At 43.7% G+C, this 27,739-nt stretch overlaps 2 protein-coding genes across 11 annotated transcripts in view; one reads left to right on the top strand and one right to left on the bottom strand.

Annotated features, from left to right (window-relative positions):
• Positions 1 to 7,658, bottom strand: part of LOC110486993 (tubulin epsilon and delta complex protein 2-like) — a 12,181-nt gene extending 4,523 nt beyond the window's left edge. For 2 of the 10 annotated variants that reach the window (XM_021558872.2, XM_036941765.1), the window contains exons 1-8: positions 7,374 to 7,597; positions 6,953 to 7,074; positions 6,772 to 6,827; positions 6,042 to 6,654; positions 5,744 to 5,797; positions 5,140 to 5,218; positions 4,545 to 4,746; positions 2,526 to 2,624 (exon numbers count right to left, since the gene is read on the bottom strand). In XM_021558872.2, the coding sequence (XP_021414547.2) occupies positions 2,526 to 2,624; positions 4,545 to 4,746; positions 5,140 to 5,218; positions 5,744 to 5,797; positions 6,042 to 6,654; positions 6,772 to 6,827; positions 6,953 to 7,056 (1,207 nt within the window). In that variant the 5' untranslated portion in view covers positions 7,057 to 7,074; positions 7,374 to 7,597. Of the gene's footprint in view, positions 1 to 634; positions 922 to 2,525; positions 2,625 to 4,544; positions 4,747 to 5,139; positions 5,219 to 5,743; positions 5,798 to 6,041; positions 6,655 to 6,771; positions 6,828 to 6,952; positions 7,075 to 7,373 lie in introns of those variants that run through there. The other 8 variants (XM_036941769.1, XM_036941771.1, XM_021558875.2 and 5 more) reach the window with 8 other exon arrangements.
• Positions 7,644 to 27,739, top strand: LOC110516349 (cilia- and flagella-associated protein 70). Its single transcript, XM_036941764.1, has 26 exons — positions 7,644 to 7,827; positions 8,123 to 8,306; positions 8,482 to 8,580; positions 8,703 to 8,788; positions 8,937 to 9,122; positions 9,460 to 9,642; positions 10,307 to 10,401; positions 10,641 to 10,743; positions 10,883 to 11,017; positions 12,646 to 12,807; positions 13,929 to 14,021; positions 14,331 to 14,422; positions 14,666 to 14,726; positions 15,104 to 15,298; positions 20,117 to 20,248; positions 20,861 to 20,986; positions 21,279 to 21,412; positions 21,689 to 21,804; positions 22,206 to 22,391; positions 22,592 to 22,785; positions 23,207 to 23,359; positions 25,569 to 25,730; positions 26,044 to 26,133; positions 26,321 to 26,422; positions 26,786 to 26,833; positions 26,916 to 27,739. The coding sequence occupies exons 1-26, from the start codon at positions 7,756 to 7,758 to the stop codon at positions 26,994 to 26,996; spliced, it is 3,270 nt and encodes a 1,089-aa protein (XP_036797659.1). The 5' UTR covers positions 7,644 to 7,755; the 3' UTR covers positions 26,997 to 27,739.

Below are 27,739 nucleotides of genomic sequence, written 5' to 3'. Positions count from 1 at the left end.
CAATTATAAAAATGATACAGTTCCTTCAGAATGAATACCAGAATATAGATTAGAGATCAATTATAAAAATGATACAGATCCTTCAGAATGAATACCAGAATGTAGATTAGAGATCAATTATAAAAATGATACAGATCCTTCAGAATGAATACCAGAATGTAGATTAGAGATCAATTATAAAAATGATACAGTTCCTTCAGAATGAATACCAGAATGTAGATTAGAGATCAATTATAAAAATGATACAGTTCCTTCAGAATGAATACCAGAATGTAGATTAGAGATCAATTATAAAAATGATACAGTTCCTTCAGAATGAATACCAGAATGTAGATTAGAGATCAATTATAAAAATGATACAGTTCCTTCAGAATGAATACCAGAATATAGATTAGAGATAAGATAGGAACTGTATAATTGTTCTCGAGAATGTATCTACACCCCTTGACTTTTTCCACATTTTGTTGTGTTACAGCCTCCATTTAAAATGGATGACATTTAGATTTGTCACTGGCCTATATACACAATACCCCATAATGTAAAAATTGAAAAATGTTTACAAATGAAAAAAAATTATCTGAAATGTCTTTTGAGTCAATAAATATTCAAGCCCTTTGTTATGGCAAGCCTAAATATGTTCTGGAGTAAACATTTGCTTAACAAGTCACATAATACGTTGCATTAGTACTCTGTCCTCTGTGTCTGTGTGATTGAGTTGGGCCTCTGGGGCTTAACACAATTTATTTAAAATGCCTTGGTGATAAAACCGACAGCCTGCATTCCATTGAATGAACAGTGTCTGTGAAATGCCTGTCTGCCAGGGCCAGGTGAACCCTCCCTCCAGTTTCTCTCCCACACGCAGATGAACACCGAACTTCAGACATTGTGAGGAGTACCCAGTGTTCCATGTTGCATTAGTATCTGTGTGTTAAGGAGTGTGAAACTGGGAAGATAATTCTTGTATAAACAAGCAGTAAATTACCTAGAGACAGAAACCTGGCAGTAATGTCTGTTACTTGATTACACAATGTATCTTTGTATAATTCTACACATCTGTTTGTCAGGTGTGTAGAGAGAGGAGGAGGATGTACATTTGTGTCTGTTACTTGATTACACAATGTATCTTTGTATCATTCTACACATCTGTTTGTCATCAACATTCAGGAGGATGTACATGTGTCTGTTACTTGATTACACAATGTATCTTTGTATCATTCTACACATCTGTTTGTCAGGTGTGTAGAGGAGGAGGATGTACTTTGTTATAAAGAGCTGTAACCCACATCTGTTTGTCAGGTGTGTAGAGGAGGAGGATGTACTTTGTTATAAAGAGCTGTAACCCACATCTGTTTGTCAGGTGTGTAGAGGAGGAGGATGTACTTTGCTATAAAGAGCTGTCACCCACATCTGTTTGTCAGGTGTGTAGAGGAGGAGGATGTACTTTGTTATAAAGAGCTGTAACCCACATCTGTTTGTCAGGTGTGTAGAGGAGGAGGATGTACTTTGCTATAAAGAGCTGTAACCCACATCTGTTTGTTAGGTGTGTAGAGGAGGAGGATGTACTTTGCTATAAAGAGCTGTAACCCACATCTGTTTGTCAGGTGTGTAGAGGAGGAGGATGTACTTTGCTATAAAGAGCTGTAACCCACATCTGTTTGTCAGGTGTGTAGAGGAGGAGGATGTACTTTGCTATAAAGAGCTGTAACCCACATCTGTTTGTCAGATGTGTAGAGGAGGATGTACTTTGCTATAAAGAGCTGTAACCCACATCTGCTGGTGGGTTCTCAGTGATCACCTCTGCGTTTATTGTTGACCAGCTCCATTATTGTAATAATGAATAATAAAGTTTGATTGTTTTGAGGAAATCTAAGTCTCTCTCCATTGATTTGAAATATTTCACGACAACTCTGTGCCAAAGGTGCTTCTACAAAGTATTGGTACTCAGGGATGTGAATACTTAAGTCCATGAAAATGAGATATTTCTTTGTGAGTGTTAGAGAAGGCCCGGGGCCAGCAAGGCAGCCAGTCGAGGCTCTCAATTTTAAGTGGGGACTCTGGCTTTGACTCTGGATAGTGTGTGAGTGATCTGGAACATTCTGTCACAATCTGGCCCCTAGCCAGTCACCTTGGAGGCTTGGGGAGCACTAAAAACTGTCAATTCTAAATAAAAGTCCCCCCCATCAGCACCACACTGTCACAGTGAGATTGGTGAGAGGGGGGAAAAGAGAGCTCAGCTTATAATTGTATTGGTTCAAGGTCGTGGAGAATATGTTGCATTATACTGTGAGATGCTATACAGGCTCATTCTGCTGTGTGAATCAATTGGAAAGGGTCACAATTTCACCACAAGTGAAGTCCCTGGAAAAGTCAGTAAAGGGAGTATTGGAGGGTAATATGGCTACTTTCCAAGACTGATTTTTAAAATGCTAACTCATTCTCGACATTTGATTATACTCTACACTGTGCCAGTGAAAAACACTTGAGAGTGGAGATGTGAGTGTATAGAGTGAAGCAAGATTTAGTACCTTTTCTCAGCTGTCCAGCATGTTTCCGGAGGTCTGCCACCATCTTCTCCAGTCCTTCCAGCATCAGCAAGGACTCATATTCCCTCTTCTGGCATGTTGCTTCACATAATAACATGGAAAAAATAATTCATAAATATAAATGTAGAGTGCATTCGGAAAGGTCAGACCCCTTAACCTTTTCCACATTTTGTTACGTTACAGCCTTATTATAAAATTGATTAAATACATGTTTTCCTCATCAATCTACACAAATACCCCATAATGACAAAGCAAAAAAAGGTTTTCAAACATGTTTGGCAAATTATCTTTACATAACAATTCAGACCCTTTGCTATCAGTCTAAATTGAGTTCAGGTGCATCCAGTTCCCATTGATCATCCTTGAGATATTTCTACAATTTGGAGTCCACCTGCGGTAAATTCAATTGAATGATAAAAAACATGAGCTGGCGCACACCCAGAATAATAGTTTGTGTGGATGTGCTGACTAACGGCGAATAAACTATCAAAATAAAGGAAGGCACAGTGATGCCCAAACATTGGTAAATACCCATTCAATGGCTGGGAGATTACACATGGAGTGTCTCTTTATTTTGATAGTTTAAATTGAATTGATAAGACATGGTTTGGAAAAGCACACACCTGTCTATATAAAGGTCCCACAGTTGACAGTACATGTCAGAGCAAACACCAAGCCATGAGGTCAAAGGAATTGTCCGTAGAGCTCCGAGACAGGATTGTGTTGAGGCACACATCTGGGAAAGGGTACCAAAGAATTACTGCAGCATTGAAGGTCCCCAAGAACACAGTGGCCTCCATCATTCTTAAATGGAAGTTTGGAACCACCAAGACTCTTCCTAGAGCTGGCCTACCAGCCAAACTGCGCAATCTGGGGAGAAGGGTTTTGGTCAGGGAGGTGACCAAGAACCCGATGGTCACTGACAGAGCTCCTCTGTGGAGATGGGAGAACCTTCCAGAAGGACAACCATCTCTGCAGCACTCCACCATTCAGGCCTTTATGGTAGAGTGGCCAGACTGAAGCCACTCCTCAGTAAAAGGCACATGATAGCACGCTAGGAGTTTGCCAAAAGGCACCTAAAGGACTGAGACCATGAGAAACAATTAACCCAATCGAACATCTCTGGAGAGACCTGAAAATAGCTGTGCAGCGACGCTCCCCATCCAACCTGGCAGAGCTTGAGAGGATCTGCAGAGAAGAATGGGAGAAACTCCCCAAATACAGGTGTGGCAAGCTTGTAGCGTTATACCCAAGAAGACTCGAGGCTGTAATCACTGTCAAAAGGTGCTTCAAGAAAGCACTGAGTAAAGGGTGTGAATAATTATGTAAATGTTATATTTCATTTTTTTTTAAATAAATTTGCTAAAACATTCTAAAAATCTGTTCTTGCTTTGTCATTATAGGGTATTGTGTATAGATTGAGGGGGGAAATAACAATTTAATCCATAGAATAAGGCTGTAACGTAAGAAAATGTGGAAAAAGTCAAGAGGTCTGGATACTTTCCGAATGCACGGTATGTGTAACAGACATGAGCATTATTATTACACATTGACAAAGAGTTACTCTCTTCAGTATTTGGACATGAAATTAAACAAATGCAGTGATGAAGCGCAATGTGGATCGATCTCAAATGTTTTGGTAATGGTGCTATAAAACATGACAAGGTTTTTGCCGTGTCTAATTGCTTTACATTACTCAGAAGTTACTGTAATTAATTGTTATCTGTAGCATAAAAACAGCTCTGTCAAATGATTGCTAATGGCTTCAGAATTAATAAGCTCAGCAGTAAATGAGGTCAGAGGACTAAGGGGTGATGAGCTGAAAAATAACACTGAACGTTCTTATTTCTAAGTTAACTAAATCCTTAGTTCTTGGATAAATGGACCCCTTCTCCACCCCCTATTGCTTTTCTTTCCAGACTCTTGTTTTCTCATCCCAATACTTCTGTCATCTCCTACCAGTTTTCCATCCCTCCACTTCTGTAATTTCCTATTTCTTACTTATCCCTCCTTCCATCCCCCCTTCTGCATCTCCTCTGGTTGGGCTGGTACCTGGCTCAGTGCCAGAGGTTCTGAAGGTCTGGCCAGTCAGCAGCCGCTCGCTCTGGTAGCAATGACTCAGATCCGTGCAGAGCTGTGTCAGTCTGTCCACCTGAGCCCCGGTGTCGGCCGGGCTGCCACTGGTTGGCCACTCTCTGGAGAACTGACCCATAAGGGGATGGGTCAAGGAGAACAACCAGACAAAACTCTGAGATAATATTAGAAGACACACAAACACACACATTTCATTTTCTGTGTGTGAATTCTAAAATCTGGTGTGTTATTTTGAGAAACGCTGGTAGACACTGAATTTGATGCCGTGCTAATTTCTCTCACGTAGGCTGTGTGAACGAGTGGGAGTGAGAGAATTAGTAACGAGTTTATACTCGTTAAAATGAACAATTGATATCTCTGCAGGTCCCATGTCACAAATAAGATATACTATTAAAACACTATTTAACTACTCATTAATGCCTAAATGTAAGCATGAGGGTGCATTAAATCAGGTTTGGCTATATGTGGGTGGTAAATGTTCAGTTCATCTGAGGAAGAATACAGTGGCTTTCACTCTCTCTGTGAAGTGACTCCTCTCCGCCACAGGTTTGGATTGTAGAGCCAGGACTTTGTCCCATAACCTGAGGGAAGAAAACAAACTGAAAGGGTCAAATGAATGTCCCAGCCACCATTACAACAGTATACAAGTATACATCAATGGAGGCTGCAGAGGGGAGGACAGCTCATAATAATGGCTGGAACGGAGCAAATGGAATCAAACCACGTGTTTGATGTATTTGATACCATTCCACTGATTCCGCTCCTGCCATTACCACAAGCCAGTCCTCCCCAATGAAGGTGCCACCAACCTCCTGTGGTATACGTGTATAGCCTACTTCTTGTTCCCCAAACAAACACAGCTCAACATCAAGGAGTATACAAAAAAACAATCACTTTTTGGACGTTTCTTTTGGATACCTAGCTAGCTGTTCCTGCCAGAATCATAGCACCTGGACACATTGCGGTGCACAAGGAATTTACCCTTTTGCACATAATACATTAGAGAAAATTCTGTATGCATTACAGAACACTGGATGGAAAATGTTACATGGAGGATGATATAGGTCAGACATTTCCTCCACAAAAGATATGATTCACTGGCTGACCTGCTTTGTTTGGTCCTTAGACTGATCCATTTAGTTAACAACGGTGTGGGAGCCCTGCCACAAAAACACAATCAAACATGTACAGTGTCATTAAACCACACTCAAACCACTTATTGTCACAACAGACTAGTCATATTATATCACAAACGTCGAGTTGCTTCTAGCCAACTTCTTAACGATATCAGTACGGTACTTTGACGTTCCATTTTAATTGGTTATGTTGCTTCTGGAATAGGAATTTGACACTGTCATATACTTTGTTCACTAAGCAGTGGTCTAGTGTTGTCTTGCAGCCTACCCATTCTGTGGAGGTGAAATTACATGTGCTTTTGGCATCCCCTCCATGTGTGAAACAGACACCGTGTCCCAGTTAGGGGGCTGGAAGGAAGTGGCTGCAGCTGACCTGTGGGACACCTCAACCTGATGATGTGCTGATGAGGCCTGTGGTGATTGACCCTGATCATGTGACACAGGACCTGGAGGACCAGCCTGCTTCACTTCCTTCCCAGAGGACTGGGGAGGAAACCCCTTTGATGACACGACAGATCGTTTCTGCATCTGGACAGAGCTTCTGATCATGCTTGCCCTGCCTTGTCCTGAATGACCTACAGGGTGACCCATCCTCCCCCTTCCACCCCTGTAGAGATGGGAGGCAGAATACTTTTTGGACTCTTTTTTGTCCATCGTGATGGGTTTGGAGGTAGTTTTAATGCCATTTTTATTCCCTTTGGTGCCACCTGGGGTCAGAGCCCTTCCCTTGCCCTGTGTAGTGTCCACTGGTTCTTTCTTTGGTCCTGGACAGTTCTGAGGGTCTTTTTGGGGTGCTGTGCCAGCGCGAACTCTGAGGGCCTTCTCCAGCAATCGATTCAGCAGTTCCATCTCCCGTCTCTCCTCCAGTTGGACATCTGGGTCTAAACAGAGAAAGAGAAAAACATGCTGACAACGTAGATATTTAAAACATTACCATATCCAGTTACTACTAGTACACTGGGCTTCAGAGAAAATAGCAGACAGGATCATCATAATACCCTTTTCAACATCATCTGTTAGTTCTATTTCCTTGCCGTCTTCTTGCTGTGGTCTCCTGGTGAATGATCAGATGGCAAGCAAGTTATAACACAGGCCTATCGAGTTACCTACTCATACAGAACAACTGTAGACCATTATCTTAACATATATCAATGGACGTGGAGGTTTTACTGTACTTACAAAGAGCGCAGTATCTCCCTGTATTGAAGGATGTTCTCGTTTATCTTGGTCTCCTCTACTTTACACAACTTGATGGCTTCATCCACAAGGCTAAGCAGTGACATAATGCAGGCAGCCTGGCACTGTCATGCACAACAGATTACAGTGACCATGAGCAAACAAACTATATCTGGGGTGTAATCATTCGTCCAACACGCTTTGCATCGGAACACTTTTTACAGTGAAAACAAGATGCTATATTGGATACATTCAGGTTCGTTCCTAGTGTATACACCCCTGCTCTAGCTCGATGGCTAAATGAAAGCATAGGCACACTGCAAACTTAAATGCATCACATACACATTTGAATACTGCATCTTGAGAAAGTGTGACACTTGCCAAACATCTGCATGCAACTTTAGCAAGCTGTTGTTGTACTGACCCGCGAAAGCAAAAATCGGAAGTTACGCTAGCTAACGTTAGCTAACTGGAAAAACAGAGTAGATTTGCAAAGTCCAACCGACTGATAGAAAACCCATTCAACATTGTATGGCGTTCATACACAACGTCTACTATGTAGTCCTTTAAATACTGGACAACATACATATTACTCACGTAAAAAAATAGCACACGCGACTCACTAGCAACTAGCTAGCCACTCCTCCACCACCAACAACAACCCCACTTCTCGCGATATTCAGACTCGCTACTATGGAAACGGGGACGCTGATGTATTCACCTGTTGCAGTGCAGGGGGAGTTTTTGTTTATCCAGAACAATCAACAAACATTTGACTTTTACTCACTCTGATTTACAAAAACAGAATGGAACAATTTCGTGGTGTGGGAGACAAAGCAACACTCGTGAAAATAACAGTACTTCGTGGAAATAACCTGGTAAGCTTGTGTCCCTTTCTGGTTTCCAGTACGTTAGTAGCACTGGTAGAATAAGATCGGTCAGTTGTAGCAACTTGCGTATATGGCTAACTTGGTGTTTTACATTCTTGGGTTCTGGGGATCCACAGTTGTGCACGTTGTTGTCTTAGCTCAGGAAGTACAACTGATTCAGTTGATCAAGAGTCAAATGTGCACCCCCGGCTGTGACAGCTCTATTGATCAAATTCTGCTAGCTAACTAACGTTAATATTATAATAAACTCTAACAAAATGGTGTTGCTGTTTTTCACTTCCAGAGGGGCAACAAGGCTGAGTCCATCCTGAACTATGTGAGAGCTGAGTTCAATGGCATCGTCCTGGGAGATTCCCAGAAGCTGGATGCTGCTGTGGATCAGGGCGTGGATTACAACTTCACCTGCAGCTTTGAGTGCTCAGATGCTGCCCACACATTAGATGACATGGCACACAAACCTGTCATATGTGAGCTACTACTAACTAATCCATTATTATGATGTGTGCTGCTTGTTTCAGATGTTAAAGCCACTATTTATCTTGACGATTGATCCATATCCTCATTGTACCGTGTCTCCCTCGTTCAGCCAGTTGTTCACCAATCCACGGTTGCTTATCACATTAATCCGTCGTTGTCATTTAGTGACAGTGATTGAGGTCCTTCCCAAGGAGAAGAAGCAGAAGGAGGAGAAGACTGCAGTTATAGGGCAAGCTATAGTGGACTTGCTACCTCTCTTGCATGGTGAGAGACCAACACATTAGATCCAATCAAGTATCCATCTAACTTAATAGCTTCCAGGGCCCCAAAAAAACTCACTCATGGTTGAAATGTAAATGCATTCCTCTCTCTCTCACCCTCAATAGGTCAGGTCAGCTTCTTATCCACTGTGCTACTTCATCCAACTCCTGGCTCACCTGCGGAGGCAGCCTCACAGGAGGGCAGCTGTAAAGTAGGAGTAAAAACTAACCCGCACGAGAGACTTTGTGTGTGTGTGACTGTGTGTGTGTGTGACTGTGTGTTCATATGTATGTTTGTATGTATGTATGTATGCTCTGTTTGTTTGTAATTGACATCTCCCTCCTCTGCCTGGCATCCAGCCATCTCTAGACGTGACCGTCTGTGTTCCCGAGCCTCTGCTATCCGGCGTCCAGCTGTCTGACTCCAACCTGCTGAAGGTTACTGTGGAGACAGCTTACTCTGTTCCAGAGGTGTGGAACCCTGTCTCTGGGTCTGGTCCTCTCTCCAGCTATGTGGCTGCCCTGCAGGTTCCCCTCACTGCAGAGGTGAGCGATAAGAGACCTATGTTGCCATCAGGGTTGGAGCCAATTCCATTTAAATTCAGTCAATACAGGAAGTAAATTGAAATTCCTTTTCATGCCATTTGTCAAATATTTGCTATTGAATAGAATGACAACTCTATAGGTCAGTTCACAGTCACACTGGAATAGTACAGACCAATTCCCATACTAATGCACTAAAGCATTTTTACTGTGGAAATGTTGTCAACTGTGAACTATTGACAGTAATTCAAGGATACAATACACATACACAGATGAACCAACAATCCCTAATGTCATATGACATTTAACTTGTACCTGACACATTTCTTGTTTCCCCCAGAAAGAGCAGGTGCTGATGTTCTCCAATGGGCTGCTGAAGGTGGGCGGGGAGAGTGAACCCATGGGAAGACCCAGGAAGTGGCCCCTGGGTCCCCTGTTGGCTCCTGGAGCTCAGTTCATACCTGGTGTCTCCATGGAGGGAGAGCCCATTGAGATGGAGGATGGGGATCTCACCAGCATAGAGGTACTCTAGCCTACTTGTACTCTAGTATTATGGTTGGTATAACGATCTCTAGTACTGCAGCACAATCTCACCTTAATACCAAATATATCAAATGTTTTTATTGTCATGTCATTCTTTCAATTATTGTCATTGAGTCATCGTTTGCACTCTCAGTGGTTTGACCAATACATTCTGTGTAATGTATGGATGTCACGGTCATCATAAAGAGGTGACCAAGGCGCAGCGTGGTAGGCATACATCTTCTTTAATTAAAGAAAAACCACTGAACAAACTATCAAAACAACCAAAAACGAACCATGGCGCTAATATGCGTAGTGCAGACAGGCAACTAAACATAGACCAAGAACACACAAAATACCCAAGGAATATGGCTACCTAAATATGGTCCCCAATCAGAGACAACGATAAACAGCTGCCACTGATTGAGAACCAATTTAGGCAACCATAGACATATAAACACCTAGACTTACTAAAACCCCTAGAGATACAAAAACCTTAGACATAGAAAAACCCCTAGACAATATAAAAAACCTAGACAATACAAAAACTAACAAACCACCCTCGTCACACCCTGACCTAACCAAAATACTAAAGAAAACAAAGATAACTAAGGTCAGGGCGTGACAATGGATCTCTTCCCCTCATCGCTTCCTGTGTTTTCCAGGACAGGGATTTCCGGAAAGAAGCGGAGACCAATAAGAAGAGAGTGAGCTGGGACACAGAGCGTCGTTGCTTTCTGGATGCAGAGGGTGCAGCCTGGTGAGACAGATACACCACCTCACTGCCAACAATCTGCTTCTATTGAGCCCTGCTTTAAATCTTGGATTTTATCTGTAACAAATATAAATAGAGAGCTACAGTATCCTCAAAGTTTTTCAATATTGAATTGAAAAAAGTTGGACTATATAATGCGCTGCTACCAAATTGCCCTTTGGGAACAATAACGTTTTATTGAATTTAATTGAATTCTCTATCTATGTTCTATCCTCCTCTCTCAGTCTGACCCGTAGGATAGCAGAAAGCAGACTGTGGCCAGTAGAGGTCATGAGGTCACCACAGGTTGGAGCCACTAAGGGAGGGAAGGCTGGCAAAGACAAGGGAGTAAGGCACTGAATTTCTCCTATACAGGATCTGATAAAATCACTCTTGGCCGTTATTGTTAATATCCTTACTAATGTTTCTTTTAATTGCCTTTTTGTGTGTGTGTGTGTGTGTGTGTGTGTGTGTGTGTGTTCAACAGGGTGAGGATGAGACCCAACTCTCCTTCCATGGAGTGGCATACGTGGACATGGCGCCCCTGTTGTACCCCGGGGCGAGGCGTGTCCGTGGGGCGTACCGGCTCTACCCCTTCTACGACTCTGACCTACTGGTCAAGGTGAAAGGAGCTTCGACTACAGCCATTCAAGGTTTCTGTAGAATATGGTGTTGTTGGGGCTTCCCATGTGGCAGCGGTCTAAGGCACTGCATCTCAGTGTTGCGGCATCACTACAGCCTGGGGTTTGATCTCATTACCGGCTGTGACCGGGAGTCCAATAGGGCGGCGCACAGTTGGCCCAGTGTCGTCCGGGTTAGGGGAGGGTTTGGCCGGGGGGCTTTACTTGGCTCATCGCGCTCTATTGCGACACCTTGTGGCGAGCCAGGCTTCTGCAGGCTGATTTCGGTTGTCAGTTGAATGGTGTTTCCACTGACACATTGGTGCAGCTGGCTTCTGGGTTAAGCGAGCAGGTATTAAGCGCAGTTTGGTAGGTCTTGGAGGACGCATGACTCGATCTTCGCCTCTCCCGAACCCGTTGGGGAGTTGCAGCGATGAGACAAGATCGTAATCACAAAATTGGGGAGAAAAAAGGGGGGGAAATAGGAATATGGTTTGACAGGTTTGGTATCGCAAGACTAAGGTGAGATAGTCTTGCAGTGGCAGGTGTGGAGGAACGGTCAATACTAATTTGACACTCGTGATTATTACAGAAGCACTTTAGGTGTGTGTCTGTGTGTTTGAGAGAGACTGTGATATGATTGGGGAAATGAAACAGACTTGCAGAACAGACTACCAGAACGGAGGCAGCCATGTTGACTAATTCATTCTGAGACACAGCAGTTGTCCAGATTCAGATCCATTCTATTCCGTGCCAGTTTTCGTGTCCTTGTTGCTTTCTCTCTCTGTCTATTGGAGTTTTGTTTAAAGTATCATTTTGCTGAGGACATTTAGTTAGTTGTTTTGGTTTGTTTTTGTACATTTCCTATGTAGTTAGACATTTTTTTAAGGGCAAAAAAAATGTCTATGATACCCTCAAGTGTCCTAAAATAGAGAATCAAAACACTTGATGGTCCATGTTATTACAATCTTAAAACAAATTGTTTGTGTTTGCGCAGTACATCTCATAACCATTAGGTTTCTAAGGGCGTTTAGCTTGTACATGAACAAATGTGGAAATATGAGATACATCCGTTAACCACAACACACATTTGACACATCTTTTAGTATTTCACAGCTGTGCAGCGCTGTATCCCTGCGGGGATGGTTTTTGCTCATTGCCAATTGGCTTGTTGTGCCATACTTTGGATTGTTAATGGGGGCTGCTGAGGGAAGGATGGCTCATAATAATGGCTGGAACAGAGTAAATGGAATGGCATCAAACCATGTGTTTGATGTATTTGATACCATTCCACTGATTCTGCTCCAGCCATTACCACAAGCCCCTCCGACCCAGTTAAGGTGCCACCAACCTCCTGTGGTGTGCTCTAATGCTCTTACGGTACCCCTGCGGTGCTGAACTTGAGTTTTTGCATTACCCTGGCAACATAGAACCAAACCACCCCCTGCTGAGTGATTATCTGGTGTTATTATGTGTGACCCGGGTCATGTACATAAGGTGACAAACGGACTGAAACAGGAGGGACGACTATGGACTTGGTCCAATAAGTACTGTCATTTTCGTTTACCGTTGCAAAATGTTTTGTTACGGTGTGCCCTAATGAACACAACCCTTGTATTGTGCTTGACAGGCTAAGAGAAACATCAGTGTTCTGAGAGAGAGTATCAGGGCTCCGGCCACCCAGGGCCGAGGTAGGGCCCCCTCCTCCGTAGGCTCCTGCAAGGCGGTCCCTAGTAAGATGCTTGACGGCGGTCACAAGGGCGGGAAGGACACCAAGGAATCGCCCAAAAGGGTAAGCGACTGACTTACTGCCTTTTTGACCACGATGGGGCTCTGTGTCTCAGACAGTGGCTCTTTCTCAATTCATCTTTCCTTAATGCCTAGCACCCTCTCTCCTCGCCTCTTTCTCAGAACACATTGGAGAACAAGGTGAGATGGGAGGGACCCTTGACCTTCTCCTCCAATATGGTTGAGTAGGAGGCAAGGAGATAGGATGCAAGGAATCGAAGAAAGATGAATTGAGAAAGAGCCACTGTCTGCGATAGAGCTAGGATATGACTTCTTTGTAAAAGGTCTCAATAGCATTCAGTGACATCCTGTTGATAGGCCAGCTGCAGTCTCCCACAGAGCATCTTAGATCAGAGACCCTGATTTCCTCTATGATTGAGTTGTGGGTCGGCAGCAACAGGAGCGCTTCCCAAAGCAATTAGCCTTAATGGCAGCAGCTTGCCAGCGTCGTCAGAGAGCGGTGAATCATCTCGTTAGCTGTTAGCTCATCTGGCCCCTCGCTACAGCCCCCCCCGTGGCCCAGCAGCAGAAGGAGCGACGAACACACACACACACACACACACTCATGTGCGTACGCACACATATATACACGTAAACATACACACACACATACACAGCCACCCCAACAACTAAGCATTTGTTATGGCCAGACAAATAACAGGCTCTTACACACAGGCATGCACCCACACACACGTGCCTCCACAAGTGTGCACACACACGCTCACACACACACATGCATGCCCACAGATGCACACACACAAAGTGCACAAAGTACACATACATACACACACACAAGCACGCAAGCATGCACAAGTACATACAAGTACATGAATCGATCCACACAAACAACAACCTCTCATTCATGGTTCATACACAAGTGTTGTCTAGAAGTGTTGCCTACACATGCCCACATCCAACCAGAGAATAACTGTTTAATAACTGTTCTGTACTGTAGCATGGTTGAACCATGCAGGTTGTTTGCTATTGTGCATTTCCAACTTCGTCTTTTTGCAATGTCTCATGGCAATATTCTAACTTGTAAAGAGTGAACTAGAATTGAAATATGCTTTGCTTGTTTGCCTTGATTGGTGAGAGAGAAGGACATAGTGATTTGTTTTATTTCAGCCCGGGACACAGGGGAAGTCAGCACCCATTGGCACTGATAGTGTGACGCTGGTTGAAACTGAACAGCAGCAACAAGTGAACGCAGAGGGTCAGGTGAGTTGGGGTTCTGTGAACCATTAAACAATATCAAATCTAGGGGTCATGTATACATTTACAATGTAGTCATTTAGCAGACTCTCTCTTATCCAGAGAGACTTACAGGAGCAATTAGAGTAAGTGCCTTGCTCAAGGGCACATCAACAGATTTTTCACATAGTCGAACCAGCGACCTTTCCGTTACTGGCCCAATGCTCTTAACTGCTAGGATACCTGCCACCCTCAATAAGTAGCACCTATCATCTCTGTGTACCATTTCCAGTGTATCTATTGCATGTGGCAAATTAACTTGAACCTTGAACTTAGATGTATGCAGATTCCAGAACCTACATCATCATTGAAATCGCTCTTGAGAAGTCGCTGGTGCCAAAGAGATCACCGGAAGAGTTAGCCAAAAGGTAATGTGACGTTTGTTCAACTTTAATTAAACATGTGGAATGGCCTAAAAGATTAACATGTAAGTCTGAAGTAATTGAGTGGAAGTATTGCAGTAATATAGATTGGAATGGGATGAAAAAGGCATGGTTTGTTTGAATAGATGTTGTAGTAGCAGTTGTAGTAACGTTGTAGCAACATCCTAGTAATGTTGTTGTAACGTTGTATTATGGTTTACTACGGTTTCTCTGCATTTCTGTTGAAAGGGTGATGGAGCTGATACCTCCTAGAGCTCCTTTGCCTCGCAGACCTGCTGGAGCAGAGAGAGTAAACCACCACACACACACACACACACACACATTCCACAAACGTAATCCAAAAACGTGGTCTAATGATTGCACTTCCCTCAATCATTACATTCACTCTGAGTGATTGCCATCTTGTGGCCATAATCTAGACTTGTATAGAGGCATAAAATGCCAGTGGTTTCCAGTGATGATAGCTGCTGTCTCCTGCGGTCCAGCACATCCCAAACCAACGTCACACTTAACCTTATAACGGGCTCTGGGAAATGTAAATCGTTACCAAAATGTCATAATTGTTTGAAAACAAGTCTATTTTTAGCCTTACATATCCCTTCCTTCCTTGCGGCTTTGCTTCCTTCCTTGCTTCCCTACTTCCTTCCTTCTATCCTGCTGTACCAGGCTGTGCAGGAGTACCAGGCCCAGATAGCCAGTGTGGCAGGCCAGGTGTTGGAGCAGTACCAGCAGCTGTTCGGGCCTGCCTTCCTGCCCGGAGAGAAGCCTCTGGACCCAACCAGCCAGGAGCAGCGCAAGACCAAGCTCCTGGGAGAACTCAACTATTCTGGGAAGTACTTTGCTTTCAAGGAGCAGATTAAGGTGAGAAAGAGCTTGGTCGCATTCATTAGGCACCAAAACAAATGACTGAAACAGGGAGAGACTACCTGAACTTAAGAAACAGTTGTTGTTTTTTTTCGTTGCAAAACCTTTTGCTATGGTGTACACTAATGAGTATGATCCGGGTTAGGGGAGTGGGTAAAGGATAATGTTGAGAATGACAGTTGCATGAGTGCTCAATAACTGCTTTTGGACAGCGGGGTCGGGGCTAACCAGTGGCCAGCTGGTGCTTATCTCCTAACATCTGGTTAACAAGCCAGTCTGCTTGTTGTTCTTCTCATGTATTATCGATTTAGTGAAAGATAAATTGGATCCCAAATATCCTGATCCCAGATCTGTTTGTGCTGTCTTTCCAAGTTGGACCAGCCTAGCTCTGTCGTCCCTTTTCAAGTCTTTTTGAGAAGACAATTCAATGCTGTCTGATACATATGTTTCCCCTGGTATGTTATTCATAAACAATTGTTTTTCATAGAATATCAGAAGTGGGATGTATAATAAGACCAACAATATACAGTTGAAGTCTGAAGTTTACATACACTTAGGTTGGAGTCATTAAAAATAGTTTTTCAACCACTCCACAGATGTCTTGTTAAAAAACTATAGTTTTGGCAAGTCGGTTAGGACATCTACTTTGTGTATGACACAAGTAATTTTTACAACAATTGTTTACAGACAGATTATTTCACTTATAATTCACTGTATCACAATTCTAGTGGGTCAGAAGTTTACATACACTAAGTTGACTGTGCCTTTAAATAGCTCGGAAAATTACAGAAAATGATGTCATGGCTTTAGAAGCTTCTGGTAGGCTAATTGACATAATTTGAGTCAATTGTAGGTATACCTGTGGATGTATTTCAAGGCCTACCTTCAAACTCAGTGCCTCTTTGCTTGACATCATGGGAAAATCAAAAGAAATCAGCCAAGACTTCAGAAAAATAATTGTAGACCTCCACAAGTCTGGTTCATCATTGGGAGCAATTTCCAAACGCCTGAAGGTACCACATTCATCTGTACAAACAATAATACGTAAGTATAAATACCATGGGACCACGCAGCCATCATACCGCTCAGGAAGAAGACGCGTTCTGTCTAATAGAGATGAACGTACTTTGGTGCGAAAAGTGCAAATCAGTCCCAGAACAACAGCAGAGAACCTTGTAAAGATGCTGGAGGAAACAGTTACAAAAGTAATCAAATCAAATTTTATTTGTCACATACACATGGTTATCAGATGTTAATGTGAGTGTAGCGAAATGCTTGTGCTTCTAGTTCCGACAATGCAGTAATAACCAACGAGTAATCTAACCGAGCAATTACACAACTACTACCTTATACACACACAAGTGTAAAGGGAGAAAGAATATGTACATAAAGATATATGAATGAGTGATGGTACAGAATGGCATAGGCAAGATGCAGTAGATGAAGTACAGTATATACATATGAGATGACTAATGTAGGGTGGGTAAACATATAAGTGGCATAGTTTAAAGTGGCTAGTGATACATGTATTACATAAAGATGGCAAGATGCAGTAGATGATATAGAGTACAGTATATACATATACATATGAGATGAGTAATGTAGGGTATGTAAACATTATATTAAGTGGCATTGTTTAAAGTGGCTAGTGATACATTTTTTACATCCATTTCTGTCAATTCCCATTATTAAAGTGGCTGGAGTTGAGTCAGTATGTTGGCAGCAGCCACTCAATGTTAGTGGTGGCTGTTTAACAGTCTGATGGCCTTGAGATAGAAGCTGTTTTTCAGTCTCTCGGTCCCTGCTTTGATGCACCTGTACTGACCTCGCCTTCTGGATGATAGAGGGGGTGAACAGGCAGTGGCTCGGGTGGATGTTGTCCTTGATGATCTTTATGGCCTTCCTGTGACATCGGGTGGTGTAGGTGTCTTGGAGGGCATGCGTTGTGATGCGTTGTGCAGACCTCACTACCCTCTGGAGAGCCTTACGGTTGTGGCGGAGCAGTTGCCGTACCAGGCGGTGATACAGCCCGACAGGATGCTCTCGATTGTGTGAGTGCTCTCGAGTGCTTTTGATAACAAGCCAAATTTCTTCAGCCTCCTGAAGTCCACAATTATCTCCTTTGTTTTGTTGACTTTGAGTGTGAGGTTATTTTCCTGACACCACACTCCGAGGGCCCTCACCTCCTCCCTGTAGGCCGTCTCGTCATTGTTGGTAATCAAGCCTACCACTGTAGTGTCGTCCGCAAGCTTGATGATTGAGTTGGAGGCGTGCATGGCCACGCAGTCGTGGGTGAACAGGGAGTACAGGAGAGGGCTCAGAACGCACCCTTGTGGGGCCCCAGTGTTGAGGATCAGCGGGGTGGAGATGTTGTTACCTACCCTCACCACCTGGGGGCGGCCCATCAGGAAGTCCAGTACCCAGTTGCACAGGGCGGGGTCGAGACCCAGGGTCTCGAGCTTGATGACGAGTTTGGAGGGTACTGTGGTGTTAAAGCTGTAGTCGATGAACAGCATTCTCACATAGGTATTCCTCTTGTCCAGATGGGTTAGGGCAGTGTGCAGTGTGTTTGCGATTGCGTCGTCTGTGGATCTATTGGGGCGGTAAGCAAATTGGAGTGGGTCTAGGGTGTCCGGTAGGGTGGAGGTGATATGGTCCTTGACTAGCCCCTCAAAGCACTTCATGATGACGGAAGTGAGTGCTACGGTGCGGTATTCGTTTAGCTCAGTTACCTTAGCATTCTTGGGTACAGGAACAATGGTGGTCCTCTTGAAGCATGTGGAGACAGCAGACTGGGATAAGGATTGATTGAATATGTCCGTAAACACACCAGCCAGCTGGTCTGCGCATGCTCTGAAGATGCGGCTGGGAATGCATCTGGGCCTGCAGCCTTGCGAGAGTTAACACGTTTAAATGTTTTACTCACGTCGGCTACAGTGAAGGAGAGTCCGCAGGTTTTGGTAGCGGGCCGTGTCAGTGGCACTGTATTGTCCTCAAAGCGGGCAAAGAAGTTATTTAGTCTGTCTGGGAGCAAGACATCCTGGTCCGCGACTGGGCTGGTTTTCTTTTTGTAATCCGTGATTGACTGTAGACCCTGCCACATACCTCTTGTGTCTGAGCCGGTGAATTGCGACTCTACTTTGTCTCTATACTGACGCTTAGCTTGTTTGATTGCCTTGCGGAGGGAATAGCTACACTGTTTGTATTCGGTCATGTTTCCGGTCACCTTGCCCTGGTTAAAAGCAGTGGTTTGCGCTTTCAGTTTCGAGCGAATGCTGCCATCAATCCATGGTTACTGGTTTGGGAAGGTTTTAATAGGCGCTGTGGGTATAACATCTCCAATGCACTTTCTAACGAATTGTCAATGTTGTTGTTGGACGCAATGCGGAACATATCCCAATCCACGTGTTCAAAGCAGTCTTGAAGCGTGGAATCAGATTGTTCGGACCAGCGTTGAACAGACCTGAGCATGGGAGCTTCTTGTTTAAGTCTCTGTCTGTAGGCTGGAAGCAACAAAATGGAGTCGTGGTCAGCTTTTCCGAAAGGAGGGCGGGGGAGGGCCTTATATGCGTTGCAGAAGTTAGAATAACAATGAATAACAGTATCTATATCCACAGTAAAACGAGTCCTATATCAACATAACCTGAAAGGCCGCTCAGCAAGGAAGAAGCCACTGCTCCAAAACTGCCATAAAAAAAGCCAGACTGTGGTTTGCAACTGCACATGGGGACAAAGATAGTACTTTTTGGAGAATTGTCCTCTGGTCTGATGAAACAAAAATAGAACTGTTTGGCCATAATGACAATCGTTATGTTTGGAGGAAAAAGGGAGAGGCTTGCAAGCCGAAGAACACCATCCCAACCGTGAAGCACGGGGTTGGCAGCATGTTGTGGGGGTGCTTTGCTGCAGGAGGGACTGGTGCACTTTACAAAATAGATGGCATCATGAGGGAGGACAATTATGTGGATATATTGAAGCAACATCTCAAGACATTAGTCGGGAAGTTAAAGCTTGCTCGCAAATGGGTCTTCCAAATGAACAATGACCCCAAGCATACTTCCAAAGTTGTGGAAAAATGGCTTAAGGACAACAAAGTCAAGGTATTGGAGTGGCCATCACAAAGCCCTGACCTCAATCCTATAGAAAATTTGTGGGCAGAGCTGAAAAAGCATGTGCGAGCAAGGAGGCCTACATACCTGACTCAGTTACGCCAGCTCTGTCAGGAGGAATGGGCCAAAATTCACCCAACTTATTGTGGGGAGCTTGTGGAAGGCTACCCAAAAGATTTGACCCAAGTTTAAGCAATTTAAAGGCAATGCTACCAAATACTAATTGAGTGTATGTAAACTTCTGACGCACTGGGAACGCGATGAAAGAAATAAAAGCTGAAATAAATCATTCTCTCTACTATTATTCTGACATTTCACAGATCCTAACTGACCTAAGACTGATTTTTTTCTTAGGATTAAATGTCAGGAATTGTGAAAAACTGAGTTTAAATGTATTTGGCTAAGGTGTATCTAAATTTCCAACTTCAACTGTAAATCTGTGGTGATGTTTATGCTACCATGTCAGGGTCAGTACTCTGTGGTGATGTTTTTGCTACCATGTCATGGCCAGTACTCTGTGGTGATGTTTTTGCTACCATGTCAGGGTCAGTACTCTGTGGTGATGTTTTTGCTACCATGTCAGGGTCAGTACTCTGTGGTGATGTTTTTGCTACCATGTCAGGGTCAGTACTCTGTGGTGATGTTTTTGCTACCATGTCAGGGTCAGTACTCTGTGGTGATGTTTTTGCTACCATGTCATGGCCAGTACTCTGTGGTGCGTATCGTGAGGGAGAAGATGCTGCGGACTGAGGCCTTCTCAGATCCTGAGCAGCTGCAGGCCTTCCTCAGCCAGCTCTATGTGTTCCTGGTGGACGAGATGCACGTCGCCCTCAACAAGGTAAGACACACACCCTTGCTCACCCTTCCCAGTCCCACCATACATACATTTCCATGACCAGTTCTTTCTTTCCATGGATTTCAACCTATTCTGTTTTTCCCTTATATATATATATACAGTGACTAGGATCTGGTTTCAATGATGGCCTCTTTTGGTATAGAGGAACTACGTCACTGCCTGCGTCACTACTTTATCCGCTTTAATAAAATAGTAGCTAGCAGGATAGAGATCACAGAGGTTGTGTGCATTTCACAAATGGCTAGTTTGCATGATCTATCTTAACTAAAACCACTGCAAAGGTTTTGCCTGTAAACTTTGGTTTTGAATCACGACGTTCTGGCATGGCTGCCTTGTGATTTGTTCGGAGAGTCCCCAGATGTGTTGTTTTTTTGACATAGACAGTGACGTAGTTCCTCTATACCAAAAAAGTCCATAATTGAAACCAGCCCCTGGTCACTGTGTTGCCTAGGGTTGGGTGTTCATAACTATCCCTTATGGGGCTCTGTTTGTAACATGCTATATTTGGTGAAATATATGAATTATGTGCAATCGTTTGTGTCCACAAAATGTACAAAAAAATACCTAACTGCCTTGTCCTTCTTCTCTCCCCAGACTTTGTCAGTGGATGCCCAGGAGACTCAGCCTCGCCCCCTGGTGGACTGTGCCCAGCTCATCCACTTTGCCAAGGAGGCCCAGCTCAACGGGGACTACCAGCTAGCTGCCCAGTACTACCAGGAGGTAACAGAGTGATGGAGGGGATCATTTTGGGAAAGGCGAAGTGCTGAAGCACTCATTTTAATCACATTTGGAGTAGTTACACACTGTCTGTCTGCACCACACACCTTGTGCTGCAGTCACTAGAGTGCCTGTGACAAAACTATTGAATGTTTTCAACCATTGGACCTTTAGTTGTGACGGGAGGGTTAAACATCATAACAACGGACATTTCTAAGCATGGTTTTAGTTCAGAAAGAGATGTTCTAACCCCGTTAGTGAGCTTGGTTTGTTTGTGATGGTTCTCCCCCTGTAGCAGCTGACTCGTGACCGTAGCGACCCAGCCCACTGGTTTGACTACGGGGTGTTGTACATGCTGACGGCTGACTACCAGAAGGCTGAGGAGTGCTTCCACTACGCTGTGTCCATGGAGCGAACACACCTGCCCAGGTAATAAGGGAGGGGATAGTAACCTGGTTCAGCGTTCACTCTGGTTTAAACAGACCAGGGGAATAGAGGTCCATACTTAAAACGTACATCCAGTGAAACCAGGAACGTGTCATTTGCATGTATACCTCTCATGGGATGAGGGCCCTCCTACAAGCCTTTTCTGGGGGGTTTCACCCCTGCACCATTTTATTTCATTTTATTTGAGGTATTTTTATTTTATGAGTAAATAAATGAACTACAGAGTCTAACTGAATGATATTCTCTGTCTGTCTGCAGTTTGCTTATGTGTGGTATCCTGGCAGAGATGGGTGGACGCCTTGAGGAGGCAGAGACATTCTTTGAAGGAGCCACGTGTGTGGACCCGGCCAATGTGGTGGCCTGGACTCTGTTTGGTAAGAGATGAGAGCCCGGGAGGGACATGCTAGCTTGGTCCCAGATACTGTATGTTTGTAACAACAACACTAGGGTTGGCTTTACAGCACAAAGTGATCTAGGACCAGGTTGGAAACGCCTCTATTAATCACAAACACAAACAGACAACTCTTACTTTAATTTGTCAGCGAACATCATCTAATCCCAAGAATTCAATACAAAGAAACAAGGACACGCCATAATACTTTAGTAATAGTTTATACGGTGTTACGATACTAGAATAATGTGTTGTAATAGAGCTGTTTGACTTCAGAAGTATTGGTGTCGATTCTAATTCTTCAATTTGGAATCAATTGGGAGTCAGTTCCAAAAAAATTGCCATCCAATGGTGGTGACCATATTATCTGTGGTCACTGGTCAGGCCTGTTCTATGAGGGCCAGGAGAACTCCATCCAGACCGAGATGGCTTTCCTGGAGGCCACCAAGCAGCAGAGGGCAGCCCTGGTGGTCACCCCACCCTGCAGGGTGGAGACAAGGGTGGAGTCACCAGGCCTGGGGGAGGAGGAGCAGGAGGTGGCGAACTGTGAGTCTTTCACCATCGAGCCAGGTGAGCACTGAAGTGTAGCAGATGCAGTATCGCTAGCTGGTTACCCCGAGCGACAAATCGAGCATCGTACGGTGGTGCCACCCTGTCTGAGACTAGACGTTTTGTCAGCCTTGTTCAACCAAGACTATGCTTTGTGAGTGTGAGGTGTTGTTGTGCAAGAGGTCAAACTCATTTATGTGATCTACTTTTGTTGGCTGTAGACGTGGATGGAGACACAGAAGCCAGTGTGGTGACCGGGTCTCAGAGCTGCCAGGGCAACAAGCCTGGGGAGGGATACCAGGGAGGTGCTGAGGCTGAACCTAGTGCCATGCGACACCTAGCAACCCCCACCAGACTAAACACCACCATCTATATGGAGACAGTGCAGTTCCTGCTGCAGAACAACGCACTACAGGTCAGCAACATGAGCACACATATATATATATATATATATATATATATATATACACACACACACAGCTACTAGACACACATGCTGTATAGAAGACTATGGATGTGTATACACTAAACTATGGCCCAATCCAACAGAAGATAATGAGTGAAAAACACATACAGTATGTCAGACTGGTAAGCTACTATAGCTCTGTGTAATAGTATCTCTCTCACACTGTCTTCCTGCTTATCACTCTTTAATTTGTCCAATATTCTGATACGAGATCTGTGCATCACTCCAGACACACATTTGTCAGCCTTCCCTCTGTGTCCTGTGTTTGCTACAGATGGTAGATGATAAAAAAGAGACTCTGCACGGTGATCCATGTGGTTTTTTGTGCATATGTTTCTAATCTTGTCCAATTCTGACCCTTTGTCCACAGATGGCCCAGAGAGCGCTGGCCCAGGAGCTCTTGTGTCCAGGGGGGGGTCTGAGCAGCTCCTACCACCTGGCCCTGGCCCGCCTGCAGATGCTCAGGGCAGAGTACGGCAGCGCCGAGTCCAGCCTGAAGGAGGCGCTCAACGACAGCTTTCAGGTAGAGCCAACAGACATTTCCAGCCCAATTCCCAGACACAAAATAAGCCTGGTCCAGGAGTAAAAAGCATTCTCAATGGTGATTCTCAATTGAAAGAGCTTGTTAGTTCAGAACTAGGCTGAATCTGTGTTTGAGAAGCTGGCCCTTCAAGTTCAACTTTCAACTTTATTGTTGCAAAGGAAATTGGTTTTGCAGCAATCTGATGATAATCTGATGCTTCTAAATGGTTTATATATTATTCCATACAGGAAACAAATGTCTAACACATTAGTGTGATCCCTGCAGAAATTGAACTCACAACCTTGGTGTTATTAAAACCATGCTCTAACTAAGTGATCTACAGTGCCTTGCGAAAGTATTCGGCCCCCTTGAACTTTGCGACCTTTTGCCACATTTCAGGCTTCAAACATAAAGATATAAAACTGTATTTTTTTGTGAAGAATCAACAACAAGTGGGACACAATCATGAAGTGGAACGACATTTATTGGATATTTCAAACTTTTTTAACAAATCAAAAACTGAAAAATTGGGCGTGCAAAATTATTCGGCCCCCTTAAGTTAATACTTTGTAGCGCCACCTTTTGCTGCGATTACAGCTGTAAGTCGCTTGCGGTATGCCTCTATCAGTTTTGCACATCGAGAGACTGAAATTTTTCCCACTCCTCCTTGCAAAACAGCTCGAGCTCAGTGAGGTTGTATGGAGAGCATTTGTGAACAGCAGTTTTCAGTTCTTTCCACAGATTCTCGATTGGATTCAGGTCTGGACTTTGAGTTGGCCATTCTAACACCTGGATATGTTTATTTTTGAACCATTCCATTGTAGATTTTGCTTTATGTTTTGGATCAGTGTCTTGTTGGAAGACAAATCTCCGTCCCAGTCTCAGGTCTTTTGCAGACTCCATCAGGTTTTCTTCCAGAATGGTCCTGTATTTGGCTCCATCCATCTTCCCATCAATTTTAACCATCTTCCCTGTCCCTACTGAAGAAAAGCATGCCCAAACCATGATGCTGCCACCACCATGTTTGACAGTGGGGATGGTGTGTTCAGGGTGATGAGCTGTGTTGCTTTTACGCCAAACATAACGTTTTGCATTGTTGCCAAAAAGTTCAATTTTGGTTTCATCTGACCAGAGCACCTTCTTCCACATGTTTGGTGTGTCTCCCAGGTGGCTTGTGGCAAACTTTAAACAACACTTTTTATGGATATCTTTAAGAAATGGCTTTCTTCTTGCCACTCTTCCATAAAGGCCAGATTTGTGCAATATACGACTGATTGTTGTCCTATGGACAGAGTCTCCCACCTCAGCTGTAGATCTCTGCAGTTCATCCAGAGTGATCATGGGCCTCTTGGCTGCATCTCTGATCAGTCTTCTCCTTGTATGAGCTGAAAGTTTAGAGGGACGGCCAGGTCTTGGTAGATTTGCAGTGGTCTAATACTCCTTCCATTTCAATATTATCGCTTGCACAGTGCTCCTTGGGATGTTTAAAGCTTGGGAAATATTTTTGTATCCAAATCTGGCTTTAAACTTCTTCACAACAGTATCTCGGACCTGCCTGGTGTGTTCCTTGTTCTTCATGATGCTCTCTGCGCTTTTAACGGACCTCTGAGACTATCACAGTGCAGGTGCATTTATACGGAGACTTGATTACACACAGGTGGATTGTTTTTATCATCATTAGTCATTTAGGTCAACATTGGATCATTCAGAGATCCTCACTGAACTTCTGGAGAGAGTTTGCTGCACTGAAAGTAAAGGGGCTGAATAATTTTGCACACCCAATTTTTCAGTTTTTGATTTGTTAAAAAAGTTTGAAATATCCAATAAATGTCGTTCCACTTCATGATTGTGTCCCACTTGTTGTTGATTCTTCACAAAAAAATACAGTTTTATATCTTTATGTTTGAAGCCTGAAATGTGGCAAAAGGTCGAAAAGTTCAAGGGGGCCGAATACTTTCGCAAGGCACTGTATACAGGACCTGATTGCTATATTGAATATTCTGGACATGTATAGGGCCCAGATGTGTGTTCTGGACACGTATAGGGACCCAGATGTGTGTGTTCTGGACACGTATAGGGACCCAGATGTGTGTGTTCTGGACACGTATAGGGACCCAGATGTGTGTGTTCTGGACACGTATAGGGACCCAGATGTGTGTGTTCTGGACACGTATATGGACCCAGATGTGTGTATTCTGGCAATGTATAGGACCCAGATGTATGGGCGTTGTTTGGGCACATACACCATCTGACTGGGGAGTTTGGGAAGGCCCAGGAGTGTTACGAGAGGACCCTGGACTTTGTGACGGATGCCACAGACACACACCCCATCTACCTGCGCCTGGGATCCATCTACCTGCAGGAAGGGGAGGTGAGATGGACAGGGGGTGGGGTCACACACACCACCTGGGACCTGAGAACAATGTATTTACTACTGGGGAATATTCAGGAGTTGGTAGTTGTTTTGGTGGAAACTGAACAATACATTATTCTAAAAATATTAAAGTTACCCACTGTAATTAACTCCCTGTAATTAAGAGTCCCTAGGAGTGTGTGAGATTCATTGTTTTTGGTCTGTTAGTTTGACTCTGCACCTCGTCCACCAATTAGGTGTGTCTCCAGCTCCTACCTACCGATGTGTGCCAACATGATTGAAATTAACACTTTATGTATTGACACTTAAGTTTCAGAGGGCGAAAACAACTTACCTGCGCGCCTGCAAGAGCTCCCCCTCCTGCCTCACCTGGCTGGGACTAGGGATCGCCTGTTACCGGGTAAAAAATACCATATCTACTCTTCCCAAGCTCCTCTAGAAATGATACCGCTCTTTTTGCTTATGTATGAAGGATATATTTGTGTGTGTATGCATTTTTATTATTTATTTAACCTTTTATTTAACCAGGCTAGTTAGGAATTAGGAATACATTCTTAATTTGTGTGTGTGTGTGTGCCCACCCACAGCTAGGGGAGCTGACTGAAGCAGAGGATGCACTGACAGAGGCCAACATCCTGAACAACGGGAACGCGGAGGTGTGGGGTTACCTGTCTCTAGTTTGTTTGCAGGTGAGCATCCAGTCCATAGAAATAGAATCCATAAAACAGTCCTCCCCATTCAAGTCAATGATGGCCAGCCAGATTGCCAGAGTTCAAGGTTTCAAACCCTTTCTAAGGATTGTGTTTCTATGATCCAAACCTTATGATGTCACCACCATAGAATTACATATCGAATGAAAGGATCTCTGTTACATCTTGTTATGTGGGACTGAGTGCTATAGTATATACACAGTACAGTATATAGTGTGCAGAAGGAGGCCAGAAGAGAATTGGCTCCTTTAGGGCCGTGTACTGGGGTTTTTGACACAAACAAAGAGTTCAGGTGAAATCCATGTGTATTAACCCTGAAGTGTGTGTGGTTGTGTGTTTCAGACGGGCAGAAGACTTGAGGCAGAGCAGTCCTACAAATACGCCCTGCAGGTTGTTCCTCTCTGAATTGTTTCAAAACAATGTTATTGATATGTATATGCATTTAATTAAGTAATTTACTTTTATTTCACAGTTGAACCTACAGAAAGAGGCAGTTCTTCATGAGATCAAGGCACTCCAAGATCATGTTGGCTTTGGAAATCCATGTTTCTGAAGAACAACTGCCGGCACCATCAATGATTTAGGTTAAAAAACAAAGATGAATTGTAATTCTGGTTGGTAAATACCTAATGGTTGGCATCGCAAAGTGACTGAATTGTGGAAGGAATTACACATCAATGACTTGTACACTTGTCTGCATCTTCAGCTATATCTGATTAAAAGTTGTTACTTTTGCATAATGTAGGATATAATATTGTGACACAACAAAGATGTGCAGATCCAGAGAGAGTGTCTGTCCAGAGGTGGAAAAAGTAGTCATTTGTCATACTTGAATTAAAGTAAAGAAACCTTGATGATAATGACTGAAGTGAAAGTCACCCATATTGCTTTAGTAAAAGTCTACAAGTATCTGGTTTTAAATGTACTTAAGTATCAAAAGTTTAAGTAAATGCTATAAATCTAATTCCTTATATTAAGCAAACCAGATGGCACAATTCTTAGGACAACCAGGGGCACATCAAGAATCAGACCCCATTCGCGCACAATCACAATAATGTACAGTTGAGTAATGTACAGTTTATAAGCTACTTCCTTCTGCATACAACAAGTGCATTCGGAAAGTGTTCAGACCCTTTCACTTTTTCCACATTTTGTTACGTTACAGCCTTATTCTAAAATTAATTAAATTATGTACTCCTCTCATTAATATACACACAATACCCCATGATGACAATGTGAAAACAGTTTTTGTTTATGTTTGCAAAGGGGTTTGAATACTTTTCCGAATGGACTGAA

This window comes from Oncorhynchus mykiss, chromosome 13, assembly GCF_013265735.2.
Source record: "Oncorhynchus mykiss isolate Arlee chromosome 13, USDA_OmykA_1.1, whole genome shotgun sequence".
In the NCBI taxonomy this organism is placed as follows: domain Eukaryota; kingdom Metazoa; phylum Chordata; class Actinopteri; order Salmoniformes; family Salmonidae; genus Oncorhynchus; species Oncorhynchus mykiss.
The sequence above is the reverse complement of the archived record's forward strand: the minus strand, read 5'-3'. Positions and strand labels throughout refer to the sequence as shown.

Bases quoted from the DNA above. Each gene is read 5' to 3' on its own strand.
- LOC110516349 (XM_036941764.1), top strand. From the start codon at position 7,756: ATGGAACAATTTCGTGGTGTGGGAGACAAAGCAACACTCGTGAAAATA. The intron at 8,307-8,481 runs GTGAGCTACTAC...GTTGTCATTTAG, and splicing joins GGCACACAAACCTGTCATAT to TGACAGTGATTGAGGTCCTT. The intron at 11,018-12,645 runs GTGAAAGGAGCT...TGTGCTTGACAG, and splicing joins ACTCTGACCTACTGGTCAAG to GCTAAGAGAAACATCAGTGT.